Here is a 26,156-nt window from a genome sequence, read left to right as displayed (position 1 = left end):
GCTACCTGCCGCCCCTCCACTCTAACCACTAGGCTACCTGCCGCCCCTCCACTCTAACCACTAGGCTAACTGCCGCCCCTCCACTCTAACCACTAGGCTACCTGCTCTAACCACTAGGCTACCTGCCGCCCCTCCACTCTAACCACTAGGCTACCTGCCGCCCCTCCGCTCTAACCACTAGGCTACCTGCTCTAACCACTAGGCTACCTGCCGCCTCTCCACTCTAACCACTAGGCTACCCTGCCACCCATTCACTATAACCACTAGGCTACCTGCCGCCCCTCCACTCTAACCACTAGGCTACCTGCCGCCCCTCCACTCTAACCACTAGGCTACCTGCCACCCCTCCACTCTGACCACTAGGCTACCTGCCGCCCCTCCACTCTAACCACTAGGCTACCTGCCGCCCCTCCGCTCTAACCACTAGGCTACCTGCTCTAACCACTAGGCTACCTGCCGCCTCTCCACTCTAACCACTAGGCTACCCTGCCACCCATTCACTCTAACCACTAGGCTACCTGCCGCCCCTCCACTCTAACCACTAGGCTACCTGCCGCCCATCCTCTCTAACCACTAGGCTACCTGCTCTAACAACAAGGCTACCTGCCGCCCCTCCACTCTAACCACTAGGCTACCTGCCACCCCTCCACTCTGACCACTAGGCTACCTGCCGCCCCTCCACTCTAAACACTAGGCTACCTGCCGCCCCTCCACTCTAACCACTAGGCTACCTGCTCTAACCACTAGGCTACCTGACGCCCCTCCACTATAACTACTAGGCTACCCTGCCACCCATTCACTCTAACCACTAGGCTACCTGCCGCCCCTACACTCTAACCACTAGACTACCTGCCGCCCCTACACTCTAACCACTAGACTACCTGCCGCCACTACACTCTAACCACTAGGCTACCTGCCACCCCTCCACTCTAACCACTAGGCTACCTGCCGCCCCTACACTCTAACCACTAGACTACCTGCCGCCCCTACACTCTAACCACTAGACTACCTGCCGCCCCTACACTCTAACCACTAGGCTACCTGCCACCCCTCCACTCTAACCACTAGGGTACCTGCCACCCCTCCACTATAACCACTAGGCTACCCTGCCACCCATCCACTCTAACCACTAGGCTACCTGCCGCCCCTCCACTCTAACCACTAGGCTACCCTGCCGCCCCTCCACTCTAACCACTAGGCTACCTGCCGCCCCTCCACTCTAACCACTAGGCTACCTGCCGCCCCTCCACTCTAACCATTAGGCTACCCTGCAACCCATTCACTCTAACTACTAGGCTACCTGCCGCCCCTCCACGCTAACCACTAGGGTACCTGCCACCCCTCCACTATAACCACTAGGCTACCTGCCGCCTCTCCACTCTAACCACTAGGCTACCCTGCCACCCATCCACTCTAACCACTAGGCTACCTGCCGCCCCTCCACTCTAACCACTAGGCTACCCTGCCGCCCCTCCACTCTAACCACTAGGCTACCTGCCGCCCCTACACTCTAACCACTAGGCTACCTGCCGCCCCTCCTCTCTAACCACTAGGCTACCCTGCCGCCCCTCCACTCTAACCACTAGGCTACCTGCCGCCCCTCCTCTCTAACCACTAGGCTACCTGCTCTAACCACTAGGCTACCTGCCGCCCCTCCTCTCTAACCACTAGGCTACCTGCCGCCCCTCCTCTCTAACCACTAGGCTACCTGCCGCCCCTCCACTCTAACCACTAGGCTACCTGCCGCCCCTCCACTCTAACCACTAGGCTACCTGCTCTAACCACTAGGCTACCTGCCGCCTCTCCACTCTAACCACTAGGCTACCTGCCGCCCCTCCACTCTAACCACTAGGCTACCTGCTCTAACCACTAGGCTACCTGCCGCCCCTCCACTCTAACCACTAGGCTACCTGCTCTAACCACTAGGCTACCTGCCGCCCCTCCACTCTAACCACTAGGCTACCTGCCGCCCCTCCACTCTAACCACTAGGCTACCTGCCGCCCCTCCACTCTAACCATTAGGCTACCCTGCAACCCATTCACTCTAACTACTAGGCTACCTGCCGCCCCTCCACGCTAACCACTAGGGTACCTGCCACCCCTCCACTATAACCACTAGGCTACCTGCCGCCTCTCCACTCTAACCACTAGGCTACCCTGCCACCCATCCACTCTAACCACTAGGCTACCTGCCGCCCCTCCACTCTAACCACTAGGCTACCCTGCCGCCCCTCCACTCTAACCACTAGGCTACCTGCCGCCCCTACACTCTAACCACTAGGCTACCTGCCGCCCCTCCTCTCTAACCACTAGGCTACCCTGCCGCCCCTCCACTCTAACCACTAGGCTACCTGCCGCCCCTCCTCTCTAACCACTAGGCTACCTGCTCTAACCACTAGGCTACCTGCCGCCCCTCCTCTCTAACCACTAGGCTACCTGCCGCCCCTCCTCTCTAACCACTAGGCTACCTGCCGCCCCTCCACTCTAACCACTAGGCTACCTGCCGCCCCTCCACTCTAACCACTAGGCTACCTGCTCTAACCACTAGGCTACCTGCCGCCTCTCCACTCTAACCACTAGGCTACCCTGCCACCCATTCACTCTAACCACTAGGCTACCTGCCGCCCCTCCACTCTAACCACTAGGCTACCTGCCGCCCCTCCACTCTAACCACTAGGCTACCTGCCGCTCTCCACTCTAACCACTAGGCTACCTGCCGCCCCTCCACTCTAACCACTAGGCTACCTGCCACCCCTCCACTCTAACCACTAGGCTACCCTGCCACCCATTCACTCTAACCACTAGGCTACCTGCCGCCCCTCCACTCTAACCACTAGGCTACCTGCCGCCCCTCCACTCTAACCACTAGGCTACCTGCTGCCTCTCCACTCTAACCACTAGGCTACCTGCCGCCCCTCCACTCTAACCACTAGGCTACCTTTCACCCCTCCACACTAACCACTAGGCTACCTGCCTCCACTCTAACCACTAGGCTACCTGGCGTCCCTCCACTCTAACCATTAGGCTACCTGCCGCCCCTCCACTCTAACCACTAGGCTACCTGCCGCTCCTCCACTCTAACCACTAGGCTACCTGCTCTAACCACTAGGCTACCTGCCGCCTCTCCACTCTAACCACTAGGCTACCCTGCCACCCATTCACTCTAACCACTAGGCTACCTGCCGCCCCTCCACTCTAACCACTAGGCTACCTGCCGCCCCTCCACTCTAACCACTAGGCTACCTGCCACCCCTCCACTCTAACCACTAGGCTACCCTGCCACCCATTCTCTCTAACCACTAGGCTACCTGCCGCCCCTCCACTCTAACCACTAGGCTACCTGCCGCCCCTCCACTCTAACCACTAGGCTACCTGCTGCCTCTCCACTCTAACCACTAGGCTACCTGCCGCCCCTCCACTCTAACCACTAGGCTACCTTTCACCCCTCCACACTAACCACTAGGCTACCTGCCTCCACTCTAACCACTAGGCTACCTGGCGTCCCTCCACTCTAACCATTAGGCTACCTGCCGCCCCTCCACTCTAACCACTAGGCTACCTGCCGCTCCTCCACTCTAACCACTAGGCTACCTGCCGCACCTCCCTCTAACCACTAGGCTACCCTGCCGCCCCTCCACTCTAACCACTAGGCTACCTGCCGCCCCTCCACTCTAACCACTAGGCTACCTGCCGCCCCTCCACTCTAACAACTAGGCTACCTGCCGCCCCTAACCACTAGGCTACTCTAACCACTAGGCTACCTGCTCTAACCACTAGGCTACCTGCCACCCCTCCACTCTAACCACTAGGCTACCTGCCGCCCCCCCTAACCACTAGGCTACCTCTAACCACTAGGCTACCTGCCGCCCCTAACCACTAGGCTACTCTAACCACTAGGCTACCTGCCGCCCCTCCACTCTAACCACTAGGCTACCTGCCACCCCTCCACTCTGACCACTAGGCTACCTGCCGCCCCTCCACTCTAACCACTAGGCTACCTGCCGCCCCTCCGCTCTAACCACTAGGCTACCTGCTCTAACCACTAGGCTACCTGCCGCCTCTCCACTCTAACCACTAGGCTACCCTGCCACGCATTCACTATAACCATTAGGCTACCTGCCGCCCCTCCACTCTAACCACTAGGCTACCTGCCGCCCCTCCACTCTAACCACTAGGCTACCTGCCACCCCTCCACTCTGACCACTAGGCTACCTGCCGCCCCTCCACTCTAACCACTAGGCTACCTGCCGCCCCTCCGCTCTAACCACTAGGCTACCTGCCGCCTCTCCACTCTAACCACTAGGCTACCTGCCACCCCTCCACTCTGACCACTAGGCTACCTGCCGCCCCTCCACTCTAACCACTAGGCTACCTGCCGCCCCTCCGCTCTAACCACTAGGCTACCTGCTCTAACCACTAGGCTACCTGCCGCCCCTCCACTCTAACCACTAGGCTACCTGCCACCCCTCCACTCTGACCACTAGGCTACCTGCCGCCCCTCCACTCTAACCACTAGGCTACCTGCCGCCCCTCCGCTCTAACCACTAGGCTACCTGCTCTAACCACTAGGCTACCTGCCGCCTCTCCACTCTAACCACTAGGCTACCCTGCCAACCATTCACTCTAACCACTAGGCTACCTGCCGCCCCTCCACTCTAACCACTAGGCTACCTGCCGCCCCCCCACTCTAACCACTAGGCTACCTGCCGCCCCTCCACTCTAACCACTAGGCTACCTGCCGCCCCTCCACTCTAACCATTAGGCTACCCTGCCACCCATTCACTCTAACCACTAGGCTACCTGCCGCCCCTCCACTCTAACCACTAGGATACCTGCCACCCCTCCACTCTAACCACTAGGCTACCTGCCGCCTCTCCACTCTAACCACTAGGCTACCCTGCCACCCATCCACTCTAACCACTAGGCTACCTGCCGCCCCTACACTCTAACCACTAGGCTACCTGCCGCCCCTCCTCTCTAACCACTAGGCTACCCTGCCGCCCCTCCACTCTAACCACTAGGCTACCTGCCGCCCCTCCTCTCTAACCACTAGGCTACCTGCCGCCCCTCCTCTCTAACCACTAGGCTACCTGCCACCCCTCCACTCTGACCACTAGGCTACCTGCCGCCCCTCCACTCTAACCACTAGGCTACCTGCCGCCCCTCCACTCTAACCACTAGGCTACCTGCTCTAACCACTATGCTACCTGCCGCCTCTCCACTCTAACCACTAGGCTACCCTGCCACCCATTCACTCTAACCACTAGGCTACCTGCCGCCCCTCCACTCTAACCACTAGGCTACCTGCCGCCCCTCCACTCTAACCACTAGGCTACCTGCCGCCCCTCCTCTCTAACCAATAGGCTACCTGCCGCCCCTCCACTCTAACCACTAGGCTACCTGCCACCCCTCCACTCTAACCACTAGGCTACCCTGCCACCCATTCACTCTAACCACTAGGCTACCTGCCGCCCCTCCACTCTAACCACTAGGCTACCTGCCGCCCCTCCACTCTAACCACTAGGCTACCTGCTGCCCCTCCACTCTAACCACTAGGCTACCTGCCGCCCCTCCACTCTAACCACTAGGCTACCTTTCACCCCTCCACACTAACCACTAGGCTACCTGCCGCCCCTCCACTCTAACCACTAGGCTACCTGCCGCCCCTCCACTCTAACCACTAGGCTACCTGCCGCCCCTCCACTCTAACCACTAGGCTACCTGCCGCCCCTCCACTCTAACCACTAGGCTACCTGCCGCCCCTCCTCTCTAACCAATAGGCTACCTGCCGCCCCTCCACTCTAACCACTAGGCTACCTGCCACCCCTCCACTCTAACCACTAGGCTACCCTGCCACCCATTCACTCTAACCACTAGGCTACCTGCCGCCCCTCCACTCTAACCACTAGGCTACCTGCCGTCCCTCCACTCTAACCACTAGGCTACCTGCTGCCTCTCCACTCTAACCACTAGGCTACCTGCCGCCCCTCCACTCTAACCACTAGGCTACCTTTCACCCCTCCACACTAACCACTAGGCTACCTGCCTCCACTCTAACCACTAGGCTACCTGGCGTCCCTCCACTCTAACCATTAGGCTACCTGCCGCCCCTCCACTCTAACCACTAGGCTACCTGCCGCTCCTCCACTCTAACCACTAGGCTACCTGCCGCACCTCCCTCTAACCACTAGGCTACCCTGCCGCCCCTCCACTCTAACCACTAGGCTACCTGCCGCCCCTCCACTCTAACCACTAGGCTACCTGCCGCCCCTCCACTCTAACCACTAGGCTACCTGCCGCCCCTCCACTCTAACCACTAGGCTACCTGCTCTAACCACTAGGCTACCTGCCGCCCCTCCACTCTAACCACTAGGCTACCTGCCACCCCTCCACTCTAACCACTAGGCTACCTGCCGCCCCTCCACTCTAACCACTAGGCTACCTGCCACCCCTCCACTCTGACCACTAGGCTACCTGCCGCCCCTCCACTCTAACCACTAGGCTACCTGCCGCCCCTCCGCTCTAACCACTAGGCTACCTGCTCTAACCACTAGGCTACCTGCCGCCTCTCCACTCTAACCACTAGGCTACTCTGCCACCCATTCACTATAACCACTAGGCTACCTGCCGCCCCTCCACTCTAACCACTAGGCTACCTGCCGCCCCTCCACTCTCACCACTAGGCTACCTGCCACCCCTCCACTCTGACCACTAGGCTACCTGCCGCCCCTCCACTCTAACCACTAGGCTACCTGCCGCCCCTCCGCTCTAACCACTAGGCTACCTGCTCTAACCACTAGGCTACCTGCCGCCTCTCCACTCTAACCACTAGGCTACCCTGCCACCCATTCACTCTAACCACTAGGCTACCTGCCGCCCCTCCACTCTAACCACTAGGCTACCTGCCGCCCCTCCACTCTAACCACTAGGCTACCTGCCGCCCCTCCACTCTAACCACTAGGCTACCTGCCGCCCCTCCACTCTAACCATTAGGCTACCCTGCCACCCATTCACTCTAACCACTAGGCTACCTGCCGCCCCTCCACTCTAACCACTAGGATACCTGCCACCCCTCCACTCTAACCACTAGGCTACCTGCCGCCTCTCCACTCTAACCACTAGGCTACCCTGCCACCCATCCACTCTAACCACTAGGCTACCTGCCGCCCCTACACTCTAACCACTAGGCTACCTGCCGCCCCTCCACTCTAACCACTAGGCTACCCTGCCACCCATTCACTATAACCACTAGGCTACCTGCCGCCCCTCCACTCTAACCACTAGGCTACCTGCCGCCCCTCCACTCTAACCACTAGGCTACCTGCCACCCCTCCACTCTGACCACTAGGCTACCTGCCGCCCCTCCACTCTAACCACTAGGCTACCTGCCGCCCCTCCGCTCTAACCACTAGGCTACCTGCTCTAACCACTAGGCTACCTGCCGCCTCTCCACTCTAACCACTAGGCTACCCTGCCACCCATTCACTCTAACCACTAGGCTACCTGCCGCCCCTCCACTCTAACCACTAGAATACCTGCCGCCCCTCCACTCTAACCACTAGGCTACCTGCCGCCCCTCCACTCTAACCACTAGGCTACCTGCCGCCCCTCCACTCTAACCATTAGGCTACCCTGCCACCCATTCACTCTAACCACTAGGCTACCTGCCGCCCCTCCACTCTAACCACTAGGATACCTGCCACCCCTCCACTCTAACCACTAGGCTACCTGCCGCCACTCCACTCTAACCACTAGGCTACCCTGCCACCCATCCACTCTAACCACTAGGCTACCTGCCGCCCCTCCACTCTAACCACTAGGATACCTGCCACCCCTCCACTCTAACCACTAGGCTACCTGCCGCCACTCCACTCTAACCACTAGGCTACCCTGCCACCCATCCACTCTAACCACTAGGCTACCTGCCGCCCCTACACTCTAACCACTAGGCTACCTGCCGCCCCTCCACTCTAACCACTAGGCTACCTGCCGCCACTCCACTCTAACCACTAGGCTACGCTGCCACCCATCCACTCTAACCACTAGGCTACCTGCCGCCCCTCCACTCTAACCACTAGGCTACCTGCCGCCCCTCCTCTCTAACCACTAGGCTACCTGCCGCCCCTCCTCTCTAACCACTAGGCTACCTGCCACCCCTCCACTCTGACCACTAGGCTACCTGCCGCCCCTCCACTCTAACCACTAGGCTACCTGCCGCCCCTCCACTCTAACCACTAGGCTACCTGCTCTAACCACTATGCTACCTGCCGCCTCTCCACTCTAACCACTAGGCTACCCTGCCACCCATTCACTCTAACCACTAGGCTACCTGCCGCCCCTCCACTCTAACCACTAGGCTACCTGCCGCCCCTCCACTCTAACCACTAGGCTACCTGCCGCCCCTCCTCTCTAACCAATAGGCTACCTGCCGCCCCTCCACTCTAACCACTAGGCTACCTGCCACCCCTCCACTCTAACCACTAGGCTACCCTGCCACCCATTCACTCTAACCACTAGGCTACCTGCCGCCCCTCCACTCTAACCACTAGGCTACCTGCTCTAACCACTATGCTACCTGCCGCCTCTCCACTCTAACCACTAAGCTACCTGCCGCCCCTCCACTCTAACCACTAGGCTACCTTTCACCCCTCCACACTAACCACTAGGCTACCTGCCGCCCCTCCACTCTAACCACTAGGCTACCTGCCGCCCCTCCACTCTAACCACTAGGCTACCTGCCGCCCCTCCACTCTAACCACTAGGCTACCTGCCACCCCTCCACTCTAACCACTAGGCTACCTTTCACCCCTCCACTCTAACCACTAGGCTACCTGCCGCCCTTCCACTCTAACCACTAGGCTACCTTTCACCCCTCCACACTAACCACTAGGCTACCTGCCTCCACTCTAACCACTAGGCTACCTGGCGTCCCTCCACTCTAACCATTAGGCTACCTGCCGCCCCTCCACTCTAACCACTAGGCTACCTGCCGCCCCTCCCTCTAACCACTAGGCTACCCTGCCGCCCCTCCACTCTAACCACTAGGCTACCTGCCGCCCCTCCACTCTAACCACTAGGCTACCTGCCGCCCCTCCACTCTAACCACTAGGCTACCTGCCGCCCCTCCACTCTAACCACTAGAATACCTGCTCTAACCACTAGGCTACCTGCCGCCCCTCCACTCTAACCACTAGGCTACCCTGCCACCCATTCACTCTAACCACTAGGCTACCTGCCGCCCCTCCACTCTAACCACTAGGCTACCTGCCGCCCCATCCACTCTAACCACTAGGCTACCTGCCGCCCCTCCACTCTAACCACTAGGCTACCTGCCGCCCCTCCACTCTAACCACTAGGCTACCTGCCGCCCCTCCACTCTAACCACTAGGCTACCTTTCACCCCTCCACACTAACCACTAGGCTACCTGCCGCCCCTCCACTCTAACCACTAGGCTACCTTTCACCCCTCCACACTAACCACTAGGCTACCTGCCGCCCCTCCACTCTAACCATTAGGCTACCTTTCACCCCTCCACTCTAACCACTAGGCTACCTGCCGCCCCTCCACTCTAACCACTAGGCTACCTGCCGCCCCTCCACTCTAACCACTAGGCTACCTGCCGCCCCTCCACTCTAACCACTAGGCTACCTTTCACCCCTCCACACTAACCACTAAGCTACCTGCCTCCACTCTAACCACTAGGCTACCTGGCGTCCCTCCACTCTAACCATTAGGCTACCTGCCGCCCCTCCACTCTAACCACTAGGCTACCTGCCGCTCCTCCACTCTAACCACTAGGCTACCTGCCGCCCCTCCCGCTAACCACTAGGCTACCCTGCCGCCCCTCCACTCTAACCACTAGGCTACCTGCCGCCCCTCCACTCTAACCACTAGGCTACCTGCCGCCCATTCACTCTAACCACTAGGCTACCTGCCGCCCCTCCACTCTAACCACTAGGCTACCTGCCGCCCCTCCACTCTAACCACTAGGCTACCTGCCGCCCCTCCACTCTAACCACTAGGCTACCTGCCGCCCCTCCACTCTAACCACTAGGCTACCTTTCACCCCTCCACACTAACCACTAGGCTACCTGGCGTCCCTCCACTCTAACCATTAGGCTACCTGCCGCCCCTCCACTCTAACCACTAGGCTACCTGCCGCCCCTCCCTCTAACCACTAGGCTACCCTGCCGCCCCTCCACTCTAACCACTAGGCTACCTGCCGCCCCTCCACTCTAACCACTAGGCTACCTGCCGCCCCTCCACTCTAACCACTAGGCTACCTGCCGCCCCTCCACTCTAACCACTAGAATACCTGCTCTAACCACTAGGCTACCTGCCGCCCCTCCACTCTAACCACTAGGCTACCCTGCCACCCATTCACTCTAACCACTAGGCTACCTGCCGCCCCTCCACTCTAACCACTAGGCTACCTGCCGCCCCATCCACTCTAACCACTAGGCTACCTGCCGCCCCTCCACTCTAACCACTAGGCTACCTGCCGCCCCTCCACTCTAACCACTAGGCTACCTGCCGCCCCTCCACTCTAACCACTAGGCTACCTTTCACCCCTCCACACTAACCACTAGGCTACCTGCCGCCCCTCCACTCTAACCACTAGGCTACCTTTCACCCCTCCACACTAACCACTAGGCTACCTGCCGCCCCTCCACTCTAACCATTAGGCTACCTTTCACCCCTCCACTCTAACCACTAGGCTACCTGCCGCCCCTCCACTCTAACCACTAGGCTACCTGCCGCCCCTCCACTCTAACCACTAGGCTACCTGCCGCCCCTCCACTCTAACCACTAGGCTACCTTTCACCCCTCCACACTAACCACTAAGCTACCTGCCTCCACTCTAACCACTAGGCTACCTGGCGTCCCTCCACTCTAACCATTAGGCTACCTGCCGCCCCTCCACTCTAACCACTAGGCTACCTGCCGCTCCTCCACTCTAACCACTAGGCTACCTGCCGCCCCTCCCTCTAACCACTAGGCTACCCTGCCGCCCCTCCACTCTAACCACTAGGCTACCTGCCGCCCCTCCACTCTAACCACTAGGCTACCTGCCGCCCATTCACTCTAACCACTAGGCTACCTGCCGCCCCTCCACTCTAACCACTAGGCTACCTGCCGCCCCTCCACTCTAACCACTAGGCTACCTGCCGCCCCTCCACTCTAACCACTAGGCTACTTGCCGCCCCTCCACTCTAACCACTAGGCTACCTTTCACCCCTCCACACTAACCACTAGGCTACCTGCCGCCCCTCCACTCTAACCACTAGGCTACCTTTCACCCCTCCACACTAACCACTAGGCTACCTGCCGCCCCTCCACTCTAACCATTAGGCTACCTTTCACCCCTCCACTCTAACCACTAGGCTACCTGCCGCCCCTCCACTCTAACCACTAGGCTACCTGCCGCCCCTCCACTCTAACCACTAGGCTACCTGCCGCCCCTCCACTCTAACCACTAGGCTACCTTTCACCCCTCCACACTAACCACTAAGCTACCTGCCTCCACTCTAACCACTAGGCTACCTGGCGTCCCTCCACTCTAACCATTAGGCTACCTGCCGCCCCTCCACTCTAACCACTTGGCTACCTGCCGCTCCTCCACTCTAACCACTAGGCTACCTGCCGCCCCTCCCTCTAACCACTAGGCTACCCTGCCGCCCCTCCACTCTAACCACTAGGCTACCTGCCGCCCCTCCACTCTAACAACTAGGCTACCTGCCGCCCCTCCACTCTAACCACTAGGCTACCTGCCGCCCCTCCACTCTAACCACTAGGCTACCTGCCGTCCCTCCACTCTAACCACTAGGCTACCTGCCACCCCTCCACTCTAACCACTAGGCTACCTGCCGCCCCTCCACTCTAATCACTAGGCTACCTTTCACCCCTCCACACTAACCACTAGGCTACCTGCCGCCCCTCCACTCTAACCACTAGGCTACCTTTCACCCCTCCACTCTAACCACTAGGCTACCTGCCGCCCCTACACTCTAACCACTAGGCTACCTGCCGCCCCTCCACTCTAACCACTAGGCTACCTGCCGCCCCTCCACTCTAACCACTAGGCTACCTTTCACCCCTCCACACTAACCACTAGGCTACCTGCCTCCACTCTAACCACTAGGCTACCTGGCGTCCCTCCACTCTAACCACTAAGCTATCTGCCGCCCCTCCACTCTAACCACTAGGCTACCTGCCGCTCCTCCACTCTAACCACTAGGCTACCTGCCGCCCCTCCCTCTAACCACTAGGCTACCCTGCCGCCCCTCCACTCTAACCACTAGGCTACCTGCCGCCCCTCCAACCTAACCACTAGGCTACCTGAAGGCCCCTCCACTCTAACCACTAGGCTACCTGCCGCCCGCACATTGAATCTGTCTACAACCTTGCATAGTAAAACCACACTCTCCCATCCCATTCCAGTAGTTTGCTAACGTTAGCTAAAAGTCTGAGAAGGTATTGCAGCTAACGTACAGTAGTTCGCTAACGTTAGCTAACAGTCTTAGAAGGTATTGCAGCTAATGTACAGTAGTTCGCTAACAGTAGCTAACAGTCTGAGAAGGTAGTACAGCTAACATACAGTAGTTTGCTAACGTACAGTAGTGCAGCTAACGTTAGCTAACAGTCTGAGAAGATAGTGCTGTTAACGTACAGTAGTTCGCTAACGTTAGCTAACAGTCTGAGAAGGTATTGCAGCTAACGTACAGTGGTGCAGATAACGTTAGCTAACAGTCTGAGAAGATAGTGTCTGTTTGGGGTCTAAACAAACAATAGTCATTTTGCCATGTGAGCTTTCTATTACATGTACAGGTAACTACCGAAATAAAGGAAACACTTGAGTAAATTAGGGATTTAAAGTATGCAGGTTCTTCTCCACCAGGGTTCCTGGTCCCCATCATGTGGTTCCTGGTTCCTCCTCCCACAGGAGAGGATAGGGGGGGGGAGTGTGCCTGTTTTATGACTTAAATACCTTGCGGAAACTCTCCCATTGGCTCTGCAGAAATGGAAGGCTGACAATCCTTTGTTACACAGAGAGACTTTGCCGCCAAAACTCCAACATCCAAAAAGTGGATAATGAAACAATATTTCTAACATAAAGAACGTGGGGAAATGGTTGGTGGGGATTTAAAGAACAAGCACGTCAAAGTGTGTTATTTTGTGACGTCATTAAGAATGGTATAAAATAACTGTATCTCTGAGGGTGTATACATTCTAGTTGTCAGGTTTGCATCTAAATGTTGTATAAAATATATGATTAAGTATGACAGTATTTCTGAAAAGATAAAAATGTGATTTTAGCCTTCTAAACGAGATATTGGCTTTTCATATAAACTTGGGCCCAGTCAGTGACCATGCCCACATGAGCACAGACATTGTGTAGGCATGATGGAATGACCCTAATGCCAGAGGGTTTTAAAAAGGACTTGCTAACGAAATTTACATTAGACCAAAACATGCCGGGTTGCTGTCGACGTGTAAAGTGGTCCTAGCTGAATAACCAACCATGGAGAACAGAGAACGTGAGGCCGTGGTCCACACGTTGAAATGGTGAGAAACTTTGTAAACCAGACCAAAACATGCACCGTGTGCAGCTGTGCATGTAAAGTAGTCTAGAACATTTGACCAAAGACAAGAGGCAAGAATAGAACCATCTGAACACCGCGTGGTACATCTGAAGTATCTATGCTAACGAACACTCCAGAACAAAAGAAGCCTACAACTAAGAAAGACATTGTACCCTCTGGTGGACAACCAGAGACTTACATCGAACCACATAGATGGATCGAGTGGTTTCAACAGAGAGGCGAGAGAAAGACATCTACGCGTAAATATATATTGCATTGACTCTTTGTCTCTCCCTCTGTTAGTAGGCCCTCCCTTTCCATTGCGTAACCAAACGGTCATGCTTTTGTTAGTCCACTAGGGACCTGTTTTCATTGTATTATGTATGTAATCAATACCATATCCTGTGTGTGTTTGCAAATTCTGTGTGTGAGGATTTAGTTAGTTAGTAAATAAATAATTAAGCCAATTTGTTTATTGCTGACTCATCACTTCAGGTTCATGCAGATATCCAATAATTATGCGATGTTCAGAATGAGACTGATGAGGTAATAATTAATAATTGACTGTTATTGATGTAATGCGAAATTTAGATAATCTCTAGAGTTTAAATCGGGAGATAGTAACTCAGTAAACAACTGTTCCCGTGGTGCCCCAAATTCCTAATGAGTTAATTGTTACATGATTAATTTAATCAAGTAATAATTGAACGTTGGTGGTAATAATTTGATAAATAGCAGTCATCACATTAATGATAGTCACGTCACAACACTGGCCAGGCCCAGTTGCCCATTATTGGCTACCATGGCTGTGCTATAATTTAGTTTAGAATTGACAAAGATACAGGTAACTGCCAAAAGAATGGAAACACTTGAGTAAATAAGAATACAACCTGTTAAGTCTCCCCCGCCTCCTTTTTCGAACATTCTGTTAAAAATCGCGCAACTTTTCAGCGTCCTGCTACTCATGCCAGGAATATAGTATATGCATATGATTAGTATGTGTGGATAGAAAACACTCTGAAGTTTCTAAAACTGGTTAAATCACGGCTGTGACTATAACAGATTGTTTGTTTCATCAAAAAACGCAAGAAAAACTGCTCTCTGAAAGCTAAAAATAATTTCCATGCGTCACTTTCATGGGTTGTTAAAAGGGCACAAAATGAATTATGGATCTGCATGCAATTCCTACAGATTCCACACGATGTCGCCATTGTCGTCATTTTCAAGGGACTTTTTTATTGGTAAATCCAACTAACTGGATTCCATTTCTTCCGGTCTCCACCAGGATGTTTTGAATGTGCACATTGGCAGCCATTGATTTGAAAACGAGGAGCTATTGAATATACATCGCCCTGTAATCATTTTGATAGATTATAAACGTTTACTAATACCTAAAGTTGGATTACAAAAGTATTTCGAAGTGTTTTGTGAAAGTTTATCGTCTACTTTTTTAATTTTAAAAAATGACGCAGCGTTTAAAAACGATGTTTTTTTCTGAATGACACAGCTTCCATAGAAAGCTATTTTGGGTATATATGGACCGATTTAAACGAAAAAAAGACCCAATAGTGATGTTTATGGGGCATATAGGAGTGCCAAGAAAGAAGCTCGTCAAAGGTAATGAATGTTTTATATTTTATTTCTGCGTTTTGTGTAGCGCCGGCTAAGCTATATCTTTGTTTACATCGCATTCAGGCATTTTGGGGTGTTGCATGCTATCAGATAATAGCTTCTCATGCTTTCGCCGAAAAGCATTTTAAAAATCTGACTTGTTGGCTAGGTTCACAACGAGTGTAGCTTTAATTCAATACCCTGCTTGTGAATTTTGATGAACGTTTGAGTTTTAACGAGTACATTTAGCATTTAGCGTAGCGCATTTGCATTTCCAGGTGTCTACTTGAGACGTCTGCGTCTCAAGTAGGAGCAAGAAGTTAATTAAAAGCAGCGGTGGAATTAACATCCCATCATGCTTTAGGGTCATGTATAAATATGCTGGCCAGGCCCGGTTGCCCATTATATAGTCTACCGTGGCTAGAAGAAGAGATCTCAGTGGTTTTGAAAGAGGAGTGATTGTTGGGGCACGTTTGGCAGGGGCTTCAGTGATGAAGACTGCTCAACTTGCTGATGTTTCACCATATGGCCGTCTCAGTCACCAGATCTCAACCCAACTGAACTCTTATGGGAGGTTCTGGAGCGGCGCCTGAGACAGCGTTTTCCACCACCATAAACAAAACACAAAATGGTTGAATTTCGATGGTGGAAGAATGGTGTCGCACTCCTCCAATAGAGTTCCAGACACTTCTAGAATCTATGCCGAGGATCATTGAAGCCGTTCTCGCGGTGGCCCACAACCTATTGAGACACTTTATGTTAGTGTTTCCTTTATTTTGGCAGTTACCTTTAGTACGACTAGCAAAGTAATTTAAAATGTGATTATTGCCGCTAAAATGTGTTGTTTGATGTTTCACTGTAACATTTTTGGAATGTTCATTGAAATCGTTGGAACTGAAATTGTTACTAAGTAGCATGTTCTTTGCAAACTCTAACACTGTAAGCGTAATCGTTTCTCCTCTCACCTGTGTTGTCCTGTCCATTCTGATTGGTCGCTGGGCTGACGGCCTGCACTGGTTGACTGAATCCCAATGCTGTCCTCTGACCCTGAACAATCATCTGGTTCTTGGTTGCTGTGAAAATGACAGACCCCGGGGTTGCCCGTGCAACAGCTCCCAGACCCAGTTGCGGGCGCAGCCCTATGCCAGAGCGGAGCAGACTGCCACTGCCGCCGGCTTGGGCCGCCTGGGTTACCATCCTGGGGCCTGAGGGGTCCTCGCGACCAAGGCTGCCCGCATTTCTACTCATCTGAAAAGTGAGAATGAAATAGAAGTTAAGCCATTTCCAGTTGTGGTGAGTTAGGATACAGTAAACTACAGTAAATGTTCATTTCAGAAACCTCTGAAGAGGATGTTAAATTATGCATAGGGCTCCTGTGGAGGAGACCTTTTAGCATGAGTGCCAAATGGCCTACTCCCTATTTAGTGCACTCCCAGCAAACCGGGAACATTCCCAGAACGTATGCTAGTGTTTTTAAATAACATTCCAAATAAAATAAAATATATTTTTTAAATGAAATAAAATATGAAAAGTGTTTTTCATTATGTAAGTGTGTTTATTTAATTACACCCCCCCCCAAAAAAAAAAAATGTTGTGCACAAAATCTGTAACAATCTAATCTCTTGTGGACAGACTATGGTACTATAGATCTGTCATGATACAATGGGAGATAACGAGCAGCAGTAGTTCCGGTACTTTGGACAAATCTCAATTTTGCAGGTTTTAGCATCTTTTTGAGTTGAGGGGCACATTTGGCCCATAGACTTGCTCGTCATTTTCAAAGAGAGCTTTTCGTTCCTGGTTCCAATCTCTTCTCAACACATATGGACCTCAGAAAAATACGACCCAAAACAACAGGATGACGAATCATGCAGTGGAACCCGACAAGGTTGTCCCCTGTCTCCACTGTAGTTTCTTATTGTCGTTTAAGAAGACTTGGCACAAACTGGAATACAGTGGACAGACAAGCCATGCAGTGTACCAGAACAAAGTTCCTCTTTAGTTGTTGCATCCCACAGTCTGTTGACACATGCTACTACCATTTATGTTACGCGCGTCTGCCCACAAGAGATTATGGGGAGAATATTAAACCGCAGTTGACAGATGACTTGGTGCTCCTGTCCCACAATCATATACAGGTACTCATTAGTCTATAAACATACATAAAGCTGTCATCAGGGCAAAGCTACTTTGAAGATTTTGATTTGTTTAACACTTTTTTTTGGTTACTACATGATTCATGATGATTTTGGTTATTACATCAATTTGATGTCTTCACTATTATTCTACAATGTAGAAAATAGTATAAAATAAAGAAAAACCCTGGAATAAGTAGGTGTGTGGCAGGGTAGCCTAGTGGTTAGAGTGGAGGGGCGGTAGGTGTGCAAACTTTTGACTGGCACTGTAGATTAACATATTGCAGACAACTTCAGGAAATTTTAAACTACATCAAACTGCTATGAAGAGTAGAGAGCAATTATTGTATTTTTTTCCAAGTTAAGTTTCATCCAAACGTAAGCAAATTACATTCTGTGTATTTTAGTGTGTGGGGGGAGGCTTGTATTACTCCCCTCATGGGTACCAGATATCCCCACAATGATGGTAAAACAAGGAAGATTCTCCCTGGTGGGGTCATCTCCCAGGCCCCCACAAGGACAAAGGCTGTTTTAAGGGTTAGGGTGTTCTATATTTCTTCATCAATTCTTTATCACAACAGAAACACAAAGGCTCATTGGTAATCAGTGCTTCTAAAACCATTCCATATATGGGCTCTGGTCAAAAGCTGTGCTCTGCATTCTTTCTTTCTTTTATTTACAATTTAATTTAATTTTTTATAGACAATACAAAACGTAGACATACAAACATCAACTACATCATCCCTGTCCAGACCCACTAGCTTACACCCCATCTCCATCAACCACATAACCCTGTCCAGACCCACTAGCTTACACCCCATCTCCATCAACCACATAACCCTGTCCAGACCCACTAGCTTACACCCCATCTCCATCAACCACATAACCCTGTCCAGACCCACTAGCTCCCCCATCTCCATCAACCACATAACCCTGTCCAGACCCACTAGCTTACACCCCATCTCCATCAACCACATAACCCTGTCCAGACCCACTAGCTTACACCCCATCTCCATCAACCACATAACCCTGTCCAGACCCACTAGCTTACACCCCATCTCCATCAACCACATAACCCTGTCCAGACCCACTAGCTTACACCCCATCTCCATCAACCACATAACCCTGTCCAGACCCACTAGCTCCCCCATCTCCATCAATTACAATGCATTCTGAAAGTATTCGAACCCCTTGACTTTTTCCACATTATGTTACATTACAGCCTTATTCTAAACTTGATTAAATTGGTTTTTTTTTCACACATAAAACTACACTCAATACCCCATAATGACAAAGCAAAAACATGTTTTATAATTTTTAAAAAATGTGTCTCTAATATGGTCATACATTGGGCAGGAGGTTAGGAAGTGCAGCTCAGTTTCCACCTCATTTTGTGGGCAGTGAGCACATAGCCTGTCTTCTCTTGAGAGCCAGGTCTGCCTACGGCGGCCTTTCTCAATAGCAAGGCTATGCTCACTGAGTCTGTACATAGTCAAAGATTTATTTAATTATGGGTCAGTCACAGTGGTCAGGTATTCTGCCACTGTGTACTCTCTGTTAAGGGCCAAATAGCATTCTAGTTTGCTCTGTTTTTATGTTAATTCTTTCTTTTAATTCTTTCCAATGTGTTAAGTATTTATTTCAAATATACTGTTTAGGTTTTCTACTGCCAAGTTTACACCTTCACTATTACAGTGAAACATTTTGTCCAGGAAGTTGTTTCGAAGGGATTGAATTTGTTGTTGCCTAAGTGATTTTTTGGTGGATTTCTACAGTACTTCCATCTATAGCATTTCTTAATATTGTGCAGTTCCTTTGGCTTTGACGTGTGTCAGTGGACTGACTGAGAGACTCTGGGTTGAGGTCAGTGATAAAGTAGTCTACAGTACTACTGCCAAGAGATGAGCTATAGGTGTACCTACCGTAGGAGTCCCCTCAAAGCCTACCATTGACTATGTACAGACTCAGCGTGCGACAGAGCTGCAGGAGTTGTGACCCGTTTCTGTTGGTTGTTTTGTCATAGTTGTGTCTAGGGGGGCATATTTGGGAGGGAATGTTGTTTGTCCTCCTGTGTGCTGAGGGTGTCAGGTTCATGTCCAGCTGTGGTATTTAGGTCGCCACAGACTAGTACATGTCCCTGGGCCTGGAAATGATTGATCTCCCCCTCTAGGATGGAAAAGCTGTCATCGTTAAAGTATGGGGATTCTAAGACTCAACCATGGACACTCTTACTGACAGTTGTGGCTGCTTTGTGTGATGTATTGTTGTCTCTACCTTCTTGCCCTTTGTGCTGTTGTCAGTGCCCAATAATATGTGTACCATGTTTTGTGCTGCTACCATGTTGTGTTGTTACCATGTTGTTGTCATGTTGTGTTGCTACCATGTTGTGTTGCTACCATGTTGTGTTGCTACCATGCTGTGTTGTCATGTGTTGCTGCCATGCTATGTTGTTGTCTTAGGTCTCTCTTTATGTAGTGTTGTGTTGACTCTCTTGTCGTGATGTGTGTTTTGTCCTATATTTATATTGTATGTATTTATTTATTTATAACCCCAGGTCCCCACAGGAAGCCTTTTGCCTTTTAATAGGCCGTCATTGTAAATACGATTTTGTTCTTTAATTAACTGACTTGCCTAGTTAAATAAAGGTTAAATAAAATAATTATAATAAATAAATAAATAAATAAAATGGGGGAATATAGGTAGCATCTGTTGAGAAAATGTCCTTATTCATTTCTAGCCAGATGTAAAATGTTCCTGTTTTTACTCATTTAATAGAGTGGGTCAGGTCTGATCTACACCAAATTAGCATACAACCTGAGTCCCTTCCCTGTTTCACACCTGGTAGTTTGGTGGATGAGTCTACAAGCTCTCTGTAACCTAGAGGGCAACCAGTGGGTCTGTCTCCTCTATACCACCCACCTGGTAGTGTGGTGGATGGGACTACCAGCTCTCTGTAACCTAGAGGGGAACCAGTGGGTCCGTATCCTCTATACCATGTTTCTTGTCGGGTGACAAAGTCTGTATTTCCAATTTATTTGATGAGGTCTGGGTTCCTGATCTCTAGGCCAAAGGCAGATGACCTCAGACCTTGTATATTCCAGGATGAGATAGTAAAAGCTTTGTGTTCCATAAAGTTAGAGAAAATGGGAGGCAGGCTGGTTGCCAGACACACACACACACAGGATCCCCTATCCACCAATGGGACACCTGTATAGACATGAGTGACAGAGGGAGGGGTTAATATGGAGGGGAGGGGATAATAGGGAGGGCTAGGGTTAATAGGGAGGATTAATATGGAGGGTTAATAGGGAGGGGTTAATAGAGAGGGGAGGGGTTAATAGGGAGGGGTTAATAGGGAGGGGGGGGGTTAATAGGGAGGGTTAATATGGAGGGTTGATAGGGAGGGGTTAATAGGGAGGGGAGGGGTTAATAGGGAGGGGAGGGGTTAATAGGGAGGGTGAATAGGGAGGGGAGGGGTTAATAGGGAGGGATAATGTGGAGGGCTAGGGTTAATAGGGAGGATTAATATGGAGGATTAGTAGGGAAGGATAATAGGGAGGGTTAATAGGGAAGCAAGGGGTTAATAGGGAGGGGAGGGGTTAATAGGGAGGGTTAATATGGAGGGTTAATATGGAGGGTTAATAGGGAGGGTTAATAGGGAGGGATAATGGGGAGGGTTAACAGGGAGGGTTAATATGGAGGGTCAATAGGGAGAGTTTATATGGAGGGCTAGGGTTAATATGGAGGACTAGGGTTAATATGGAGGGTTAATATGGAGGGTTTCTGGAGGGCTAGGGTTAATATGGAGGGTTAATATGGAGGGTTAATATGGAGGGCTAAGGGTAATATGGAGGGTTTATATGGAGGGCAGGGTTAATATGGAGGGTTAATAGTGAGGGTTTATATGGAGGGTTAATAGGGAGGGTTAATAGTGAGGGTTTATATGGAGGGTTAATATGGAGGGTTAATATGGAGGGCTAGGGTTAATAGTGAGTGTTTATATGGAGGGTTAATAGGGAGGGTTAATATGGAGGGCTAGGGTTAATATGGAGGGCTAGGGTTAATATGGAGGGATAGGGTTAATATGGAGGGCTAATATGGACAGCTAGGGTTAATATGGAGGGTTAATATGGACAGCTAGGGTTAATATGGACAGCTAGGGTTAATATGGAGGGTTAATATGGACAGCTAGGGTTAATATGGATGGATAATAGTGGGGGTTTATATGGAGGGTTAATATGGAGGGTTAATATGGAGGGCTAGGGTTAAACTGGAGGGTTAATATGGACAGCTAGGGTTAATATGGACAGCTAGGGTTAATATGGATGGATAATAGTGGGGGGTTATATGGAGGGTTAATATGGAGGGTTAATATGGAAGTGTGGTGGATGGGACTACCAGCTCTCTGTAACCCAGAGGACAACCAGTGGGTCCATCTCCTCTATACCATGTTTAACACCTGGTAGTGTGGTGGATGGGACTACCAGCTCTCTTAAACCTAGAGGTCAACCAGTGGGTCCATCTCCTCTATACCCTGTTTCACACCTGGTAGTTTGGTGGATGGGACTACCAGCTCTCTGTAACCTAGAGGGGAACCAGTGGGTCCGTATCCTCTATACCATGTTTCTTGTCAGGTGACAAGGCTAGGGTTAATAGTGAGGGCTAGCGTTAATATGGAGGGTTAATATGGAGGTCTAGGGTTAATATGGAGGGTTAATATGGAGGGCTAGGGTTAATATGGAGGGTTAATATGGAGGGTTAATATGGAGGGTTAATATGGAGGGCAAGGGTTAATATGGAGGGTTAATGGTGAGGGCTCGGGTTAATATGGAGGGTTAATATGGAGGGTTAATATGGAGGGCTAGGGTTAATATGGAGGGCTAAGGGTAATATGGAGGGTTTATATGGAGGGCAGGGTTAATATGGAGGGTTAATAGTGAGGGTTTATATGGAGGGTTAATAGGGAGGGTTAATAGTGAGGGTTTATATGGAGGGTTAATATGTAGGGTTAATATGGAGGGCTAGGGTTAATAGTGAGTGTTTATATGGAGGGTTAATAGGGAGGGTTAATATGGAGGGCTAGGGTTAATATGGAGGGCTAGGGTTAATATGGAGGGCTAGGGTTAATATGGAGGGATAGGGTTAATATGGTGGGCTAATATGGACAGCTATGGTTAATATGGAGGGTTAATATGGACAGCTAGGGTTAATATGGACAGCTAGGGTTAATATGGAGGGTTAATATGGACAGCTAGGGTTAATATGGATGGATAATAGTGGGGGTTTATATGGAGGGTTAATATGGAGGGTTAATATGGAGGGCTAGGGTTAATATGGACAGCTAGGGTTAATATGGACAGCTAGGGTTAATATGGACAGCTAGGGTTAATATGGATGGATAATAGTGGGGGGTTATATGGAGGGTTAATATGGAGGGTTAATATGGAAGTGTGGTGGATGGGACTACCAGCTCTCTGTAACCCAGAGGACAACCAGTGGGTCCATCTCCTCTATACCATGTTTAACACCTGGTAGTGTGGTGGATGGGACTACCAGCTCTCTTAAACCTAGAGGTCAACCAGTGGGTCCATCTCCTCTATACCCTGTTTCACACCTGGTAGTTTGGTGGATGGGACTACCAGCTCTCTGTAACCTAGAGGGGAACCAGTGGGTCCGTATCCTCTATACCATGTTTCTTGTCAGGTGACAAAGTCTGTATTTCCAATTTATTTGATGAGGTCTGGGTTCCTGATCTTTAGGCCAAAGGCAGATGACCTCTGACCTTGTATATTCCAGGATGAGATAGTAAAAGCTTTGTGTTCCATAGTGTGTAATGTTGTATTTGTGTGGTTTAGACCTAGACCATCTCACTCTCTCCCTTTCTCTCTCCAACCTCACTCTCCACCCAGGCAGATACCCTCTCCACCCATATCTCCCTCTCTACAGGCAAATACCTGTACCATCCCACACCCACAATACAATACAACACAACAATCCTTTTCTCTTTGTCTCCCTGTCTTCCTCCCTCCCTCCCTCTCTGCCTCCCTCTCTGCCTCCCTCTCTGCCTCCCTCTCTTCCTCCTTACCTCTGCTGGTTGGTACTTGTCCACCAGTGGTCCATAGAAGCTCTCAGCCTTGCTGCCCAGCTTCGGAGGGGCTGTGTGGCTGTGAGTGTGGGCTCCAGTGTGTGTGTGGGTGTGTGTGTGAGAGCCAGACTGTGTGTGTGTCGGGGGGACAGTGTGTGTGTAGCCACGGATCCCTGTTCCCATCATACCAGAGTTGAACAGACGGTTTTTCTGCATCTCTTGTCTGTATTTGTCGTAGAGGAGGTTGGAGGCACTCAGGACCGGTGTGTTTCTGGACGCTATGCCGCGGGAGTGTGTGTTGGTGTGCGTTTTGGGGCTAGAGGAGTGCTTCTGAGGCATGTTTGTGGCAGGGGAGTGTGTATGTGTATAGGCAGAGAGCCTGGAGGGCAAGGAGGAGACCTGGTAAGGCCCGTCTGAAGCCTGGGGTTTGAGTTGAGGACCCTTCCGGATATAGGTGATGATTTTGGGCCGCACTCCTTTGGGCTTGGGGGGGCTGGGGCTGGGGTTAGGGGCCTGGTGGTGTAGAGGAGGTATGGGTATCCCTGTAGAAGCGAGGTTAGATTTGAGAGGTGGTCTAAGTCCACTGCTACCATAGCCCTGGGGATACCGAGCTGAACCTGTAATGATCCTCGAAGGGGACATCAGCTGTTGTTGTTGTTGATCTTGTCTCCGTGGTGACCCCTGTGGGGTTCCGAGTGGGGAGCGAGGGGGTGTGTGTGAGCGTGGTTGAGAGGTGACAGTAGCCCCACAGCGGTTAGTTCTACGGTATCTGAGCTGAGACTGGTCCTGATGTCTCCTCTCCAGGCTGGAGGTACGTTCTGCGCTACTCCGACGTCTATCCAGGGAACGAGCCTCTCTCTGGGCAGACTGGCTGGCCTGGCTGGGCTGGGGAGCTCCGGGACTGGAGCTGGGCTGGTAATGGGAGTGAAGGTGGGAGTAACTGCTACAGTTGACCATTGAACTCTTGACCTCTAGGGTCTCTTGTGTTTGCCTGCCGTCGACCCCGTGTTGACCTGGGTCCACGACCTTACGACCCGCATCTGGAGACAGGGAGGGAGAGGTCGAGGAGCGCCGTCTTGTGATTGGCTCAGCTAAGTTCCTCCCTCTTCCTGGTTCCAACTGACAGAGAGGTCGGACGAGCTGTTGTCTGCGAGGAGGAGGAGCTCCTAGTCCCTTCTTCCTCTGTCCTATCCCTCCATCTGAAGAGGACAAAATGCTGTTTCCCTGGTAACACCTCACGTCCTGTCTTTGAGTGGTCACATCCAGTTTAGACCCCTCCTCTGTCGCACTTTGACCCCTCGGCAGTTCTACTTCCAGGTTAGATGTTTCCTGGTGCTGATGATGTACTTCTTGGTCAGGTGACCTCGGGTACTGTAGTTCTCCCAGGTTAGGAGTGTCCTGAGAGTGTGGTGCTGCTGTGGAGTTCAGGCCAACAGGGGGAGCCCTTCTCTTGGCTGAGGTAGTGGGATTGGGGTTAGAGGTCAATGGATGTCCAGTAGGGTCCAGACTGCTACTCAGGGTGGAAACGGCAGACACACAGAGACTCCCTCTGTCACCCACGCTGTTCTGCTGTCCTCCTCCTCCTCCTCCTCCTCCTCCTCCTCCCGTCTCTTTACCTGATCGAGGGACGCTGTAGTTGAGGTCCTGACGGAGCACCTCTCTCTCTCCCGCTACCTCTTCTTGTCTATCCATCCCTCTGTCCCTCCCATTGCTATCGTTATCGTTCCCGTGAACAGAAACACAGCTGGCCGTGGAGCTGGAAGAGATCGACAACAGTCCTTCGTCTGCTCCTCTTTTAGAATCCTCTCCTTCATCATCCTCCTCTATTTCTCCTAATCTCTTTCCATCCCGCCCTTCACCTCCATCTCCATGGAAGGTGTGTATCTCGCGACACTCTAGCAGTTCCAACTCCTGGATGTCATGGTCCAGACATCGCTCCTCCCTGCCCCAGATAAGAAGCTTGTCCTGGGCTTCGCTCTGGGCCACCAGGGGGGGTAGCGGGCTGGAGGCCTGGTCATCTGGGGTCTCCCCAATTAGCACTAGCTGGTTAGCGTTAGCATCTCCAGTCGGAGGGTGAAACAGGACATGAGATTTGTTGTTGTTGTTTTTTATGTCTCGTCCGCTGACAGACAGACTCTGGAGACCAGCTGGGACACTCATAGTGGAGGAAGGGTCCTTCAGGCAATCTCAAAGACACCTCTCGGGTTCTGCTGCCATTAATGGATTTGTGTGTTCTCCTCCTTCTCTCTCTCTCTCTTTCTCTTTCCTTCTATTGTTTTTGTCTCTCTCTTCTCCCTCTTTCTCTCACTCTTCTTCTTTCGCTCTCTCCTCCTTCTGTCTCTCTCTCTCTCTTTCTCTCTCTCTATAGGTGCTTTCTGGGTCTTTGTTATAGCCAGGGAACAAGAGAATTAAATCTCATCTCACATCCTTCCTTTTTTCACTGCCCCTTTCCACCTGTGACCTTGGTTTGACCTTGAGCTCACTGGTTACAGGGTTCTGATGACATCACTGGGTAGAGGGTTCTGACGACATCACTGGGTAAAGGGTTCTGACGACATCACTGGGTAGAGGGTTTTGACGACATCACTGGGTAGAGGGTTCTGACGACATCACTGGGTAGAGGGTTCTGACGACATTACTGGGTAGAGGGTTCTGACGACATTACTGGGTAGAGGGTTCTGACGACATCACTGGGTAGAGGGTTCTGACGACATCACTGGGTAGAGGGTTCTGACGACATC

The 26,156-nt window shown here is 51.8% G+C and overlaps 1 protein-coding gene across 1 annotated transcript in view; it reads right to left on the bottom strand.

Moving 5' to 3' along the window:
• Positions 1 to 25,575, bottom strand: part of LOC139388243 (microtubule associated tumor suppressor candidate 2a) — a 119,414-nt gene extending 93,839 nt beyond the window's left edge. Inside the window, exons 1-3 of the mRNA XM_071134791.1 lie at positions 25,275 to 25,575; positions 23,416 to 25,244; positions 16,161 to 16,443 (exon numbers count right to left, since the gene is read on the bottom strand). Of these exons, the coding sequence (XP_070990892.1) occupies positions 16,161 to 16,443; positions 23,416 to 25,244; positions 25,275 to 25,575 (2,413 nt within the window). The remainder of the gene's footprint in view (positions 1 to 16,160; positions 16,444 to 23,415; positions 25,245 to 25,274) is intronic.
• Between the last annotated feature and the right edge of the window lie 581 nt (positions 25,576 to 26,156).

The sequence above is a fragment of the Oncorhynchus clarkii genome, chromosome 29 (genome assembly GCF_045791955.1).
Source record: "Oncorhynchus clarkii lewisi isolate Uvic-CL-2024 chromosome 29, UVic_Ocla_1.0, whole genome shotgun sequence".
Taxonomy (NCBI): Eukaryota; Metazoa; Chordata; class Actinopteri; order Salmoniformes; family Salmonidae; genus Oncorhynchus; species Oncorhynchus clarkii.
This window is presented reverse-complemented; position numbering and strand designations above follow the sequence as displayed.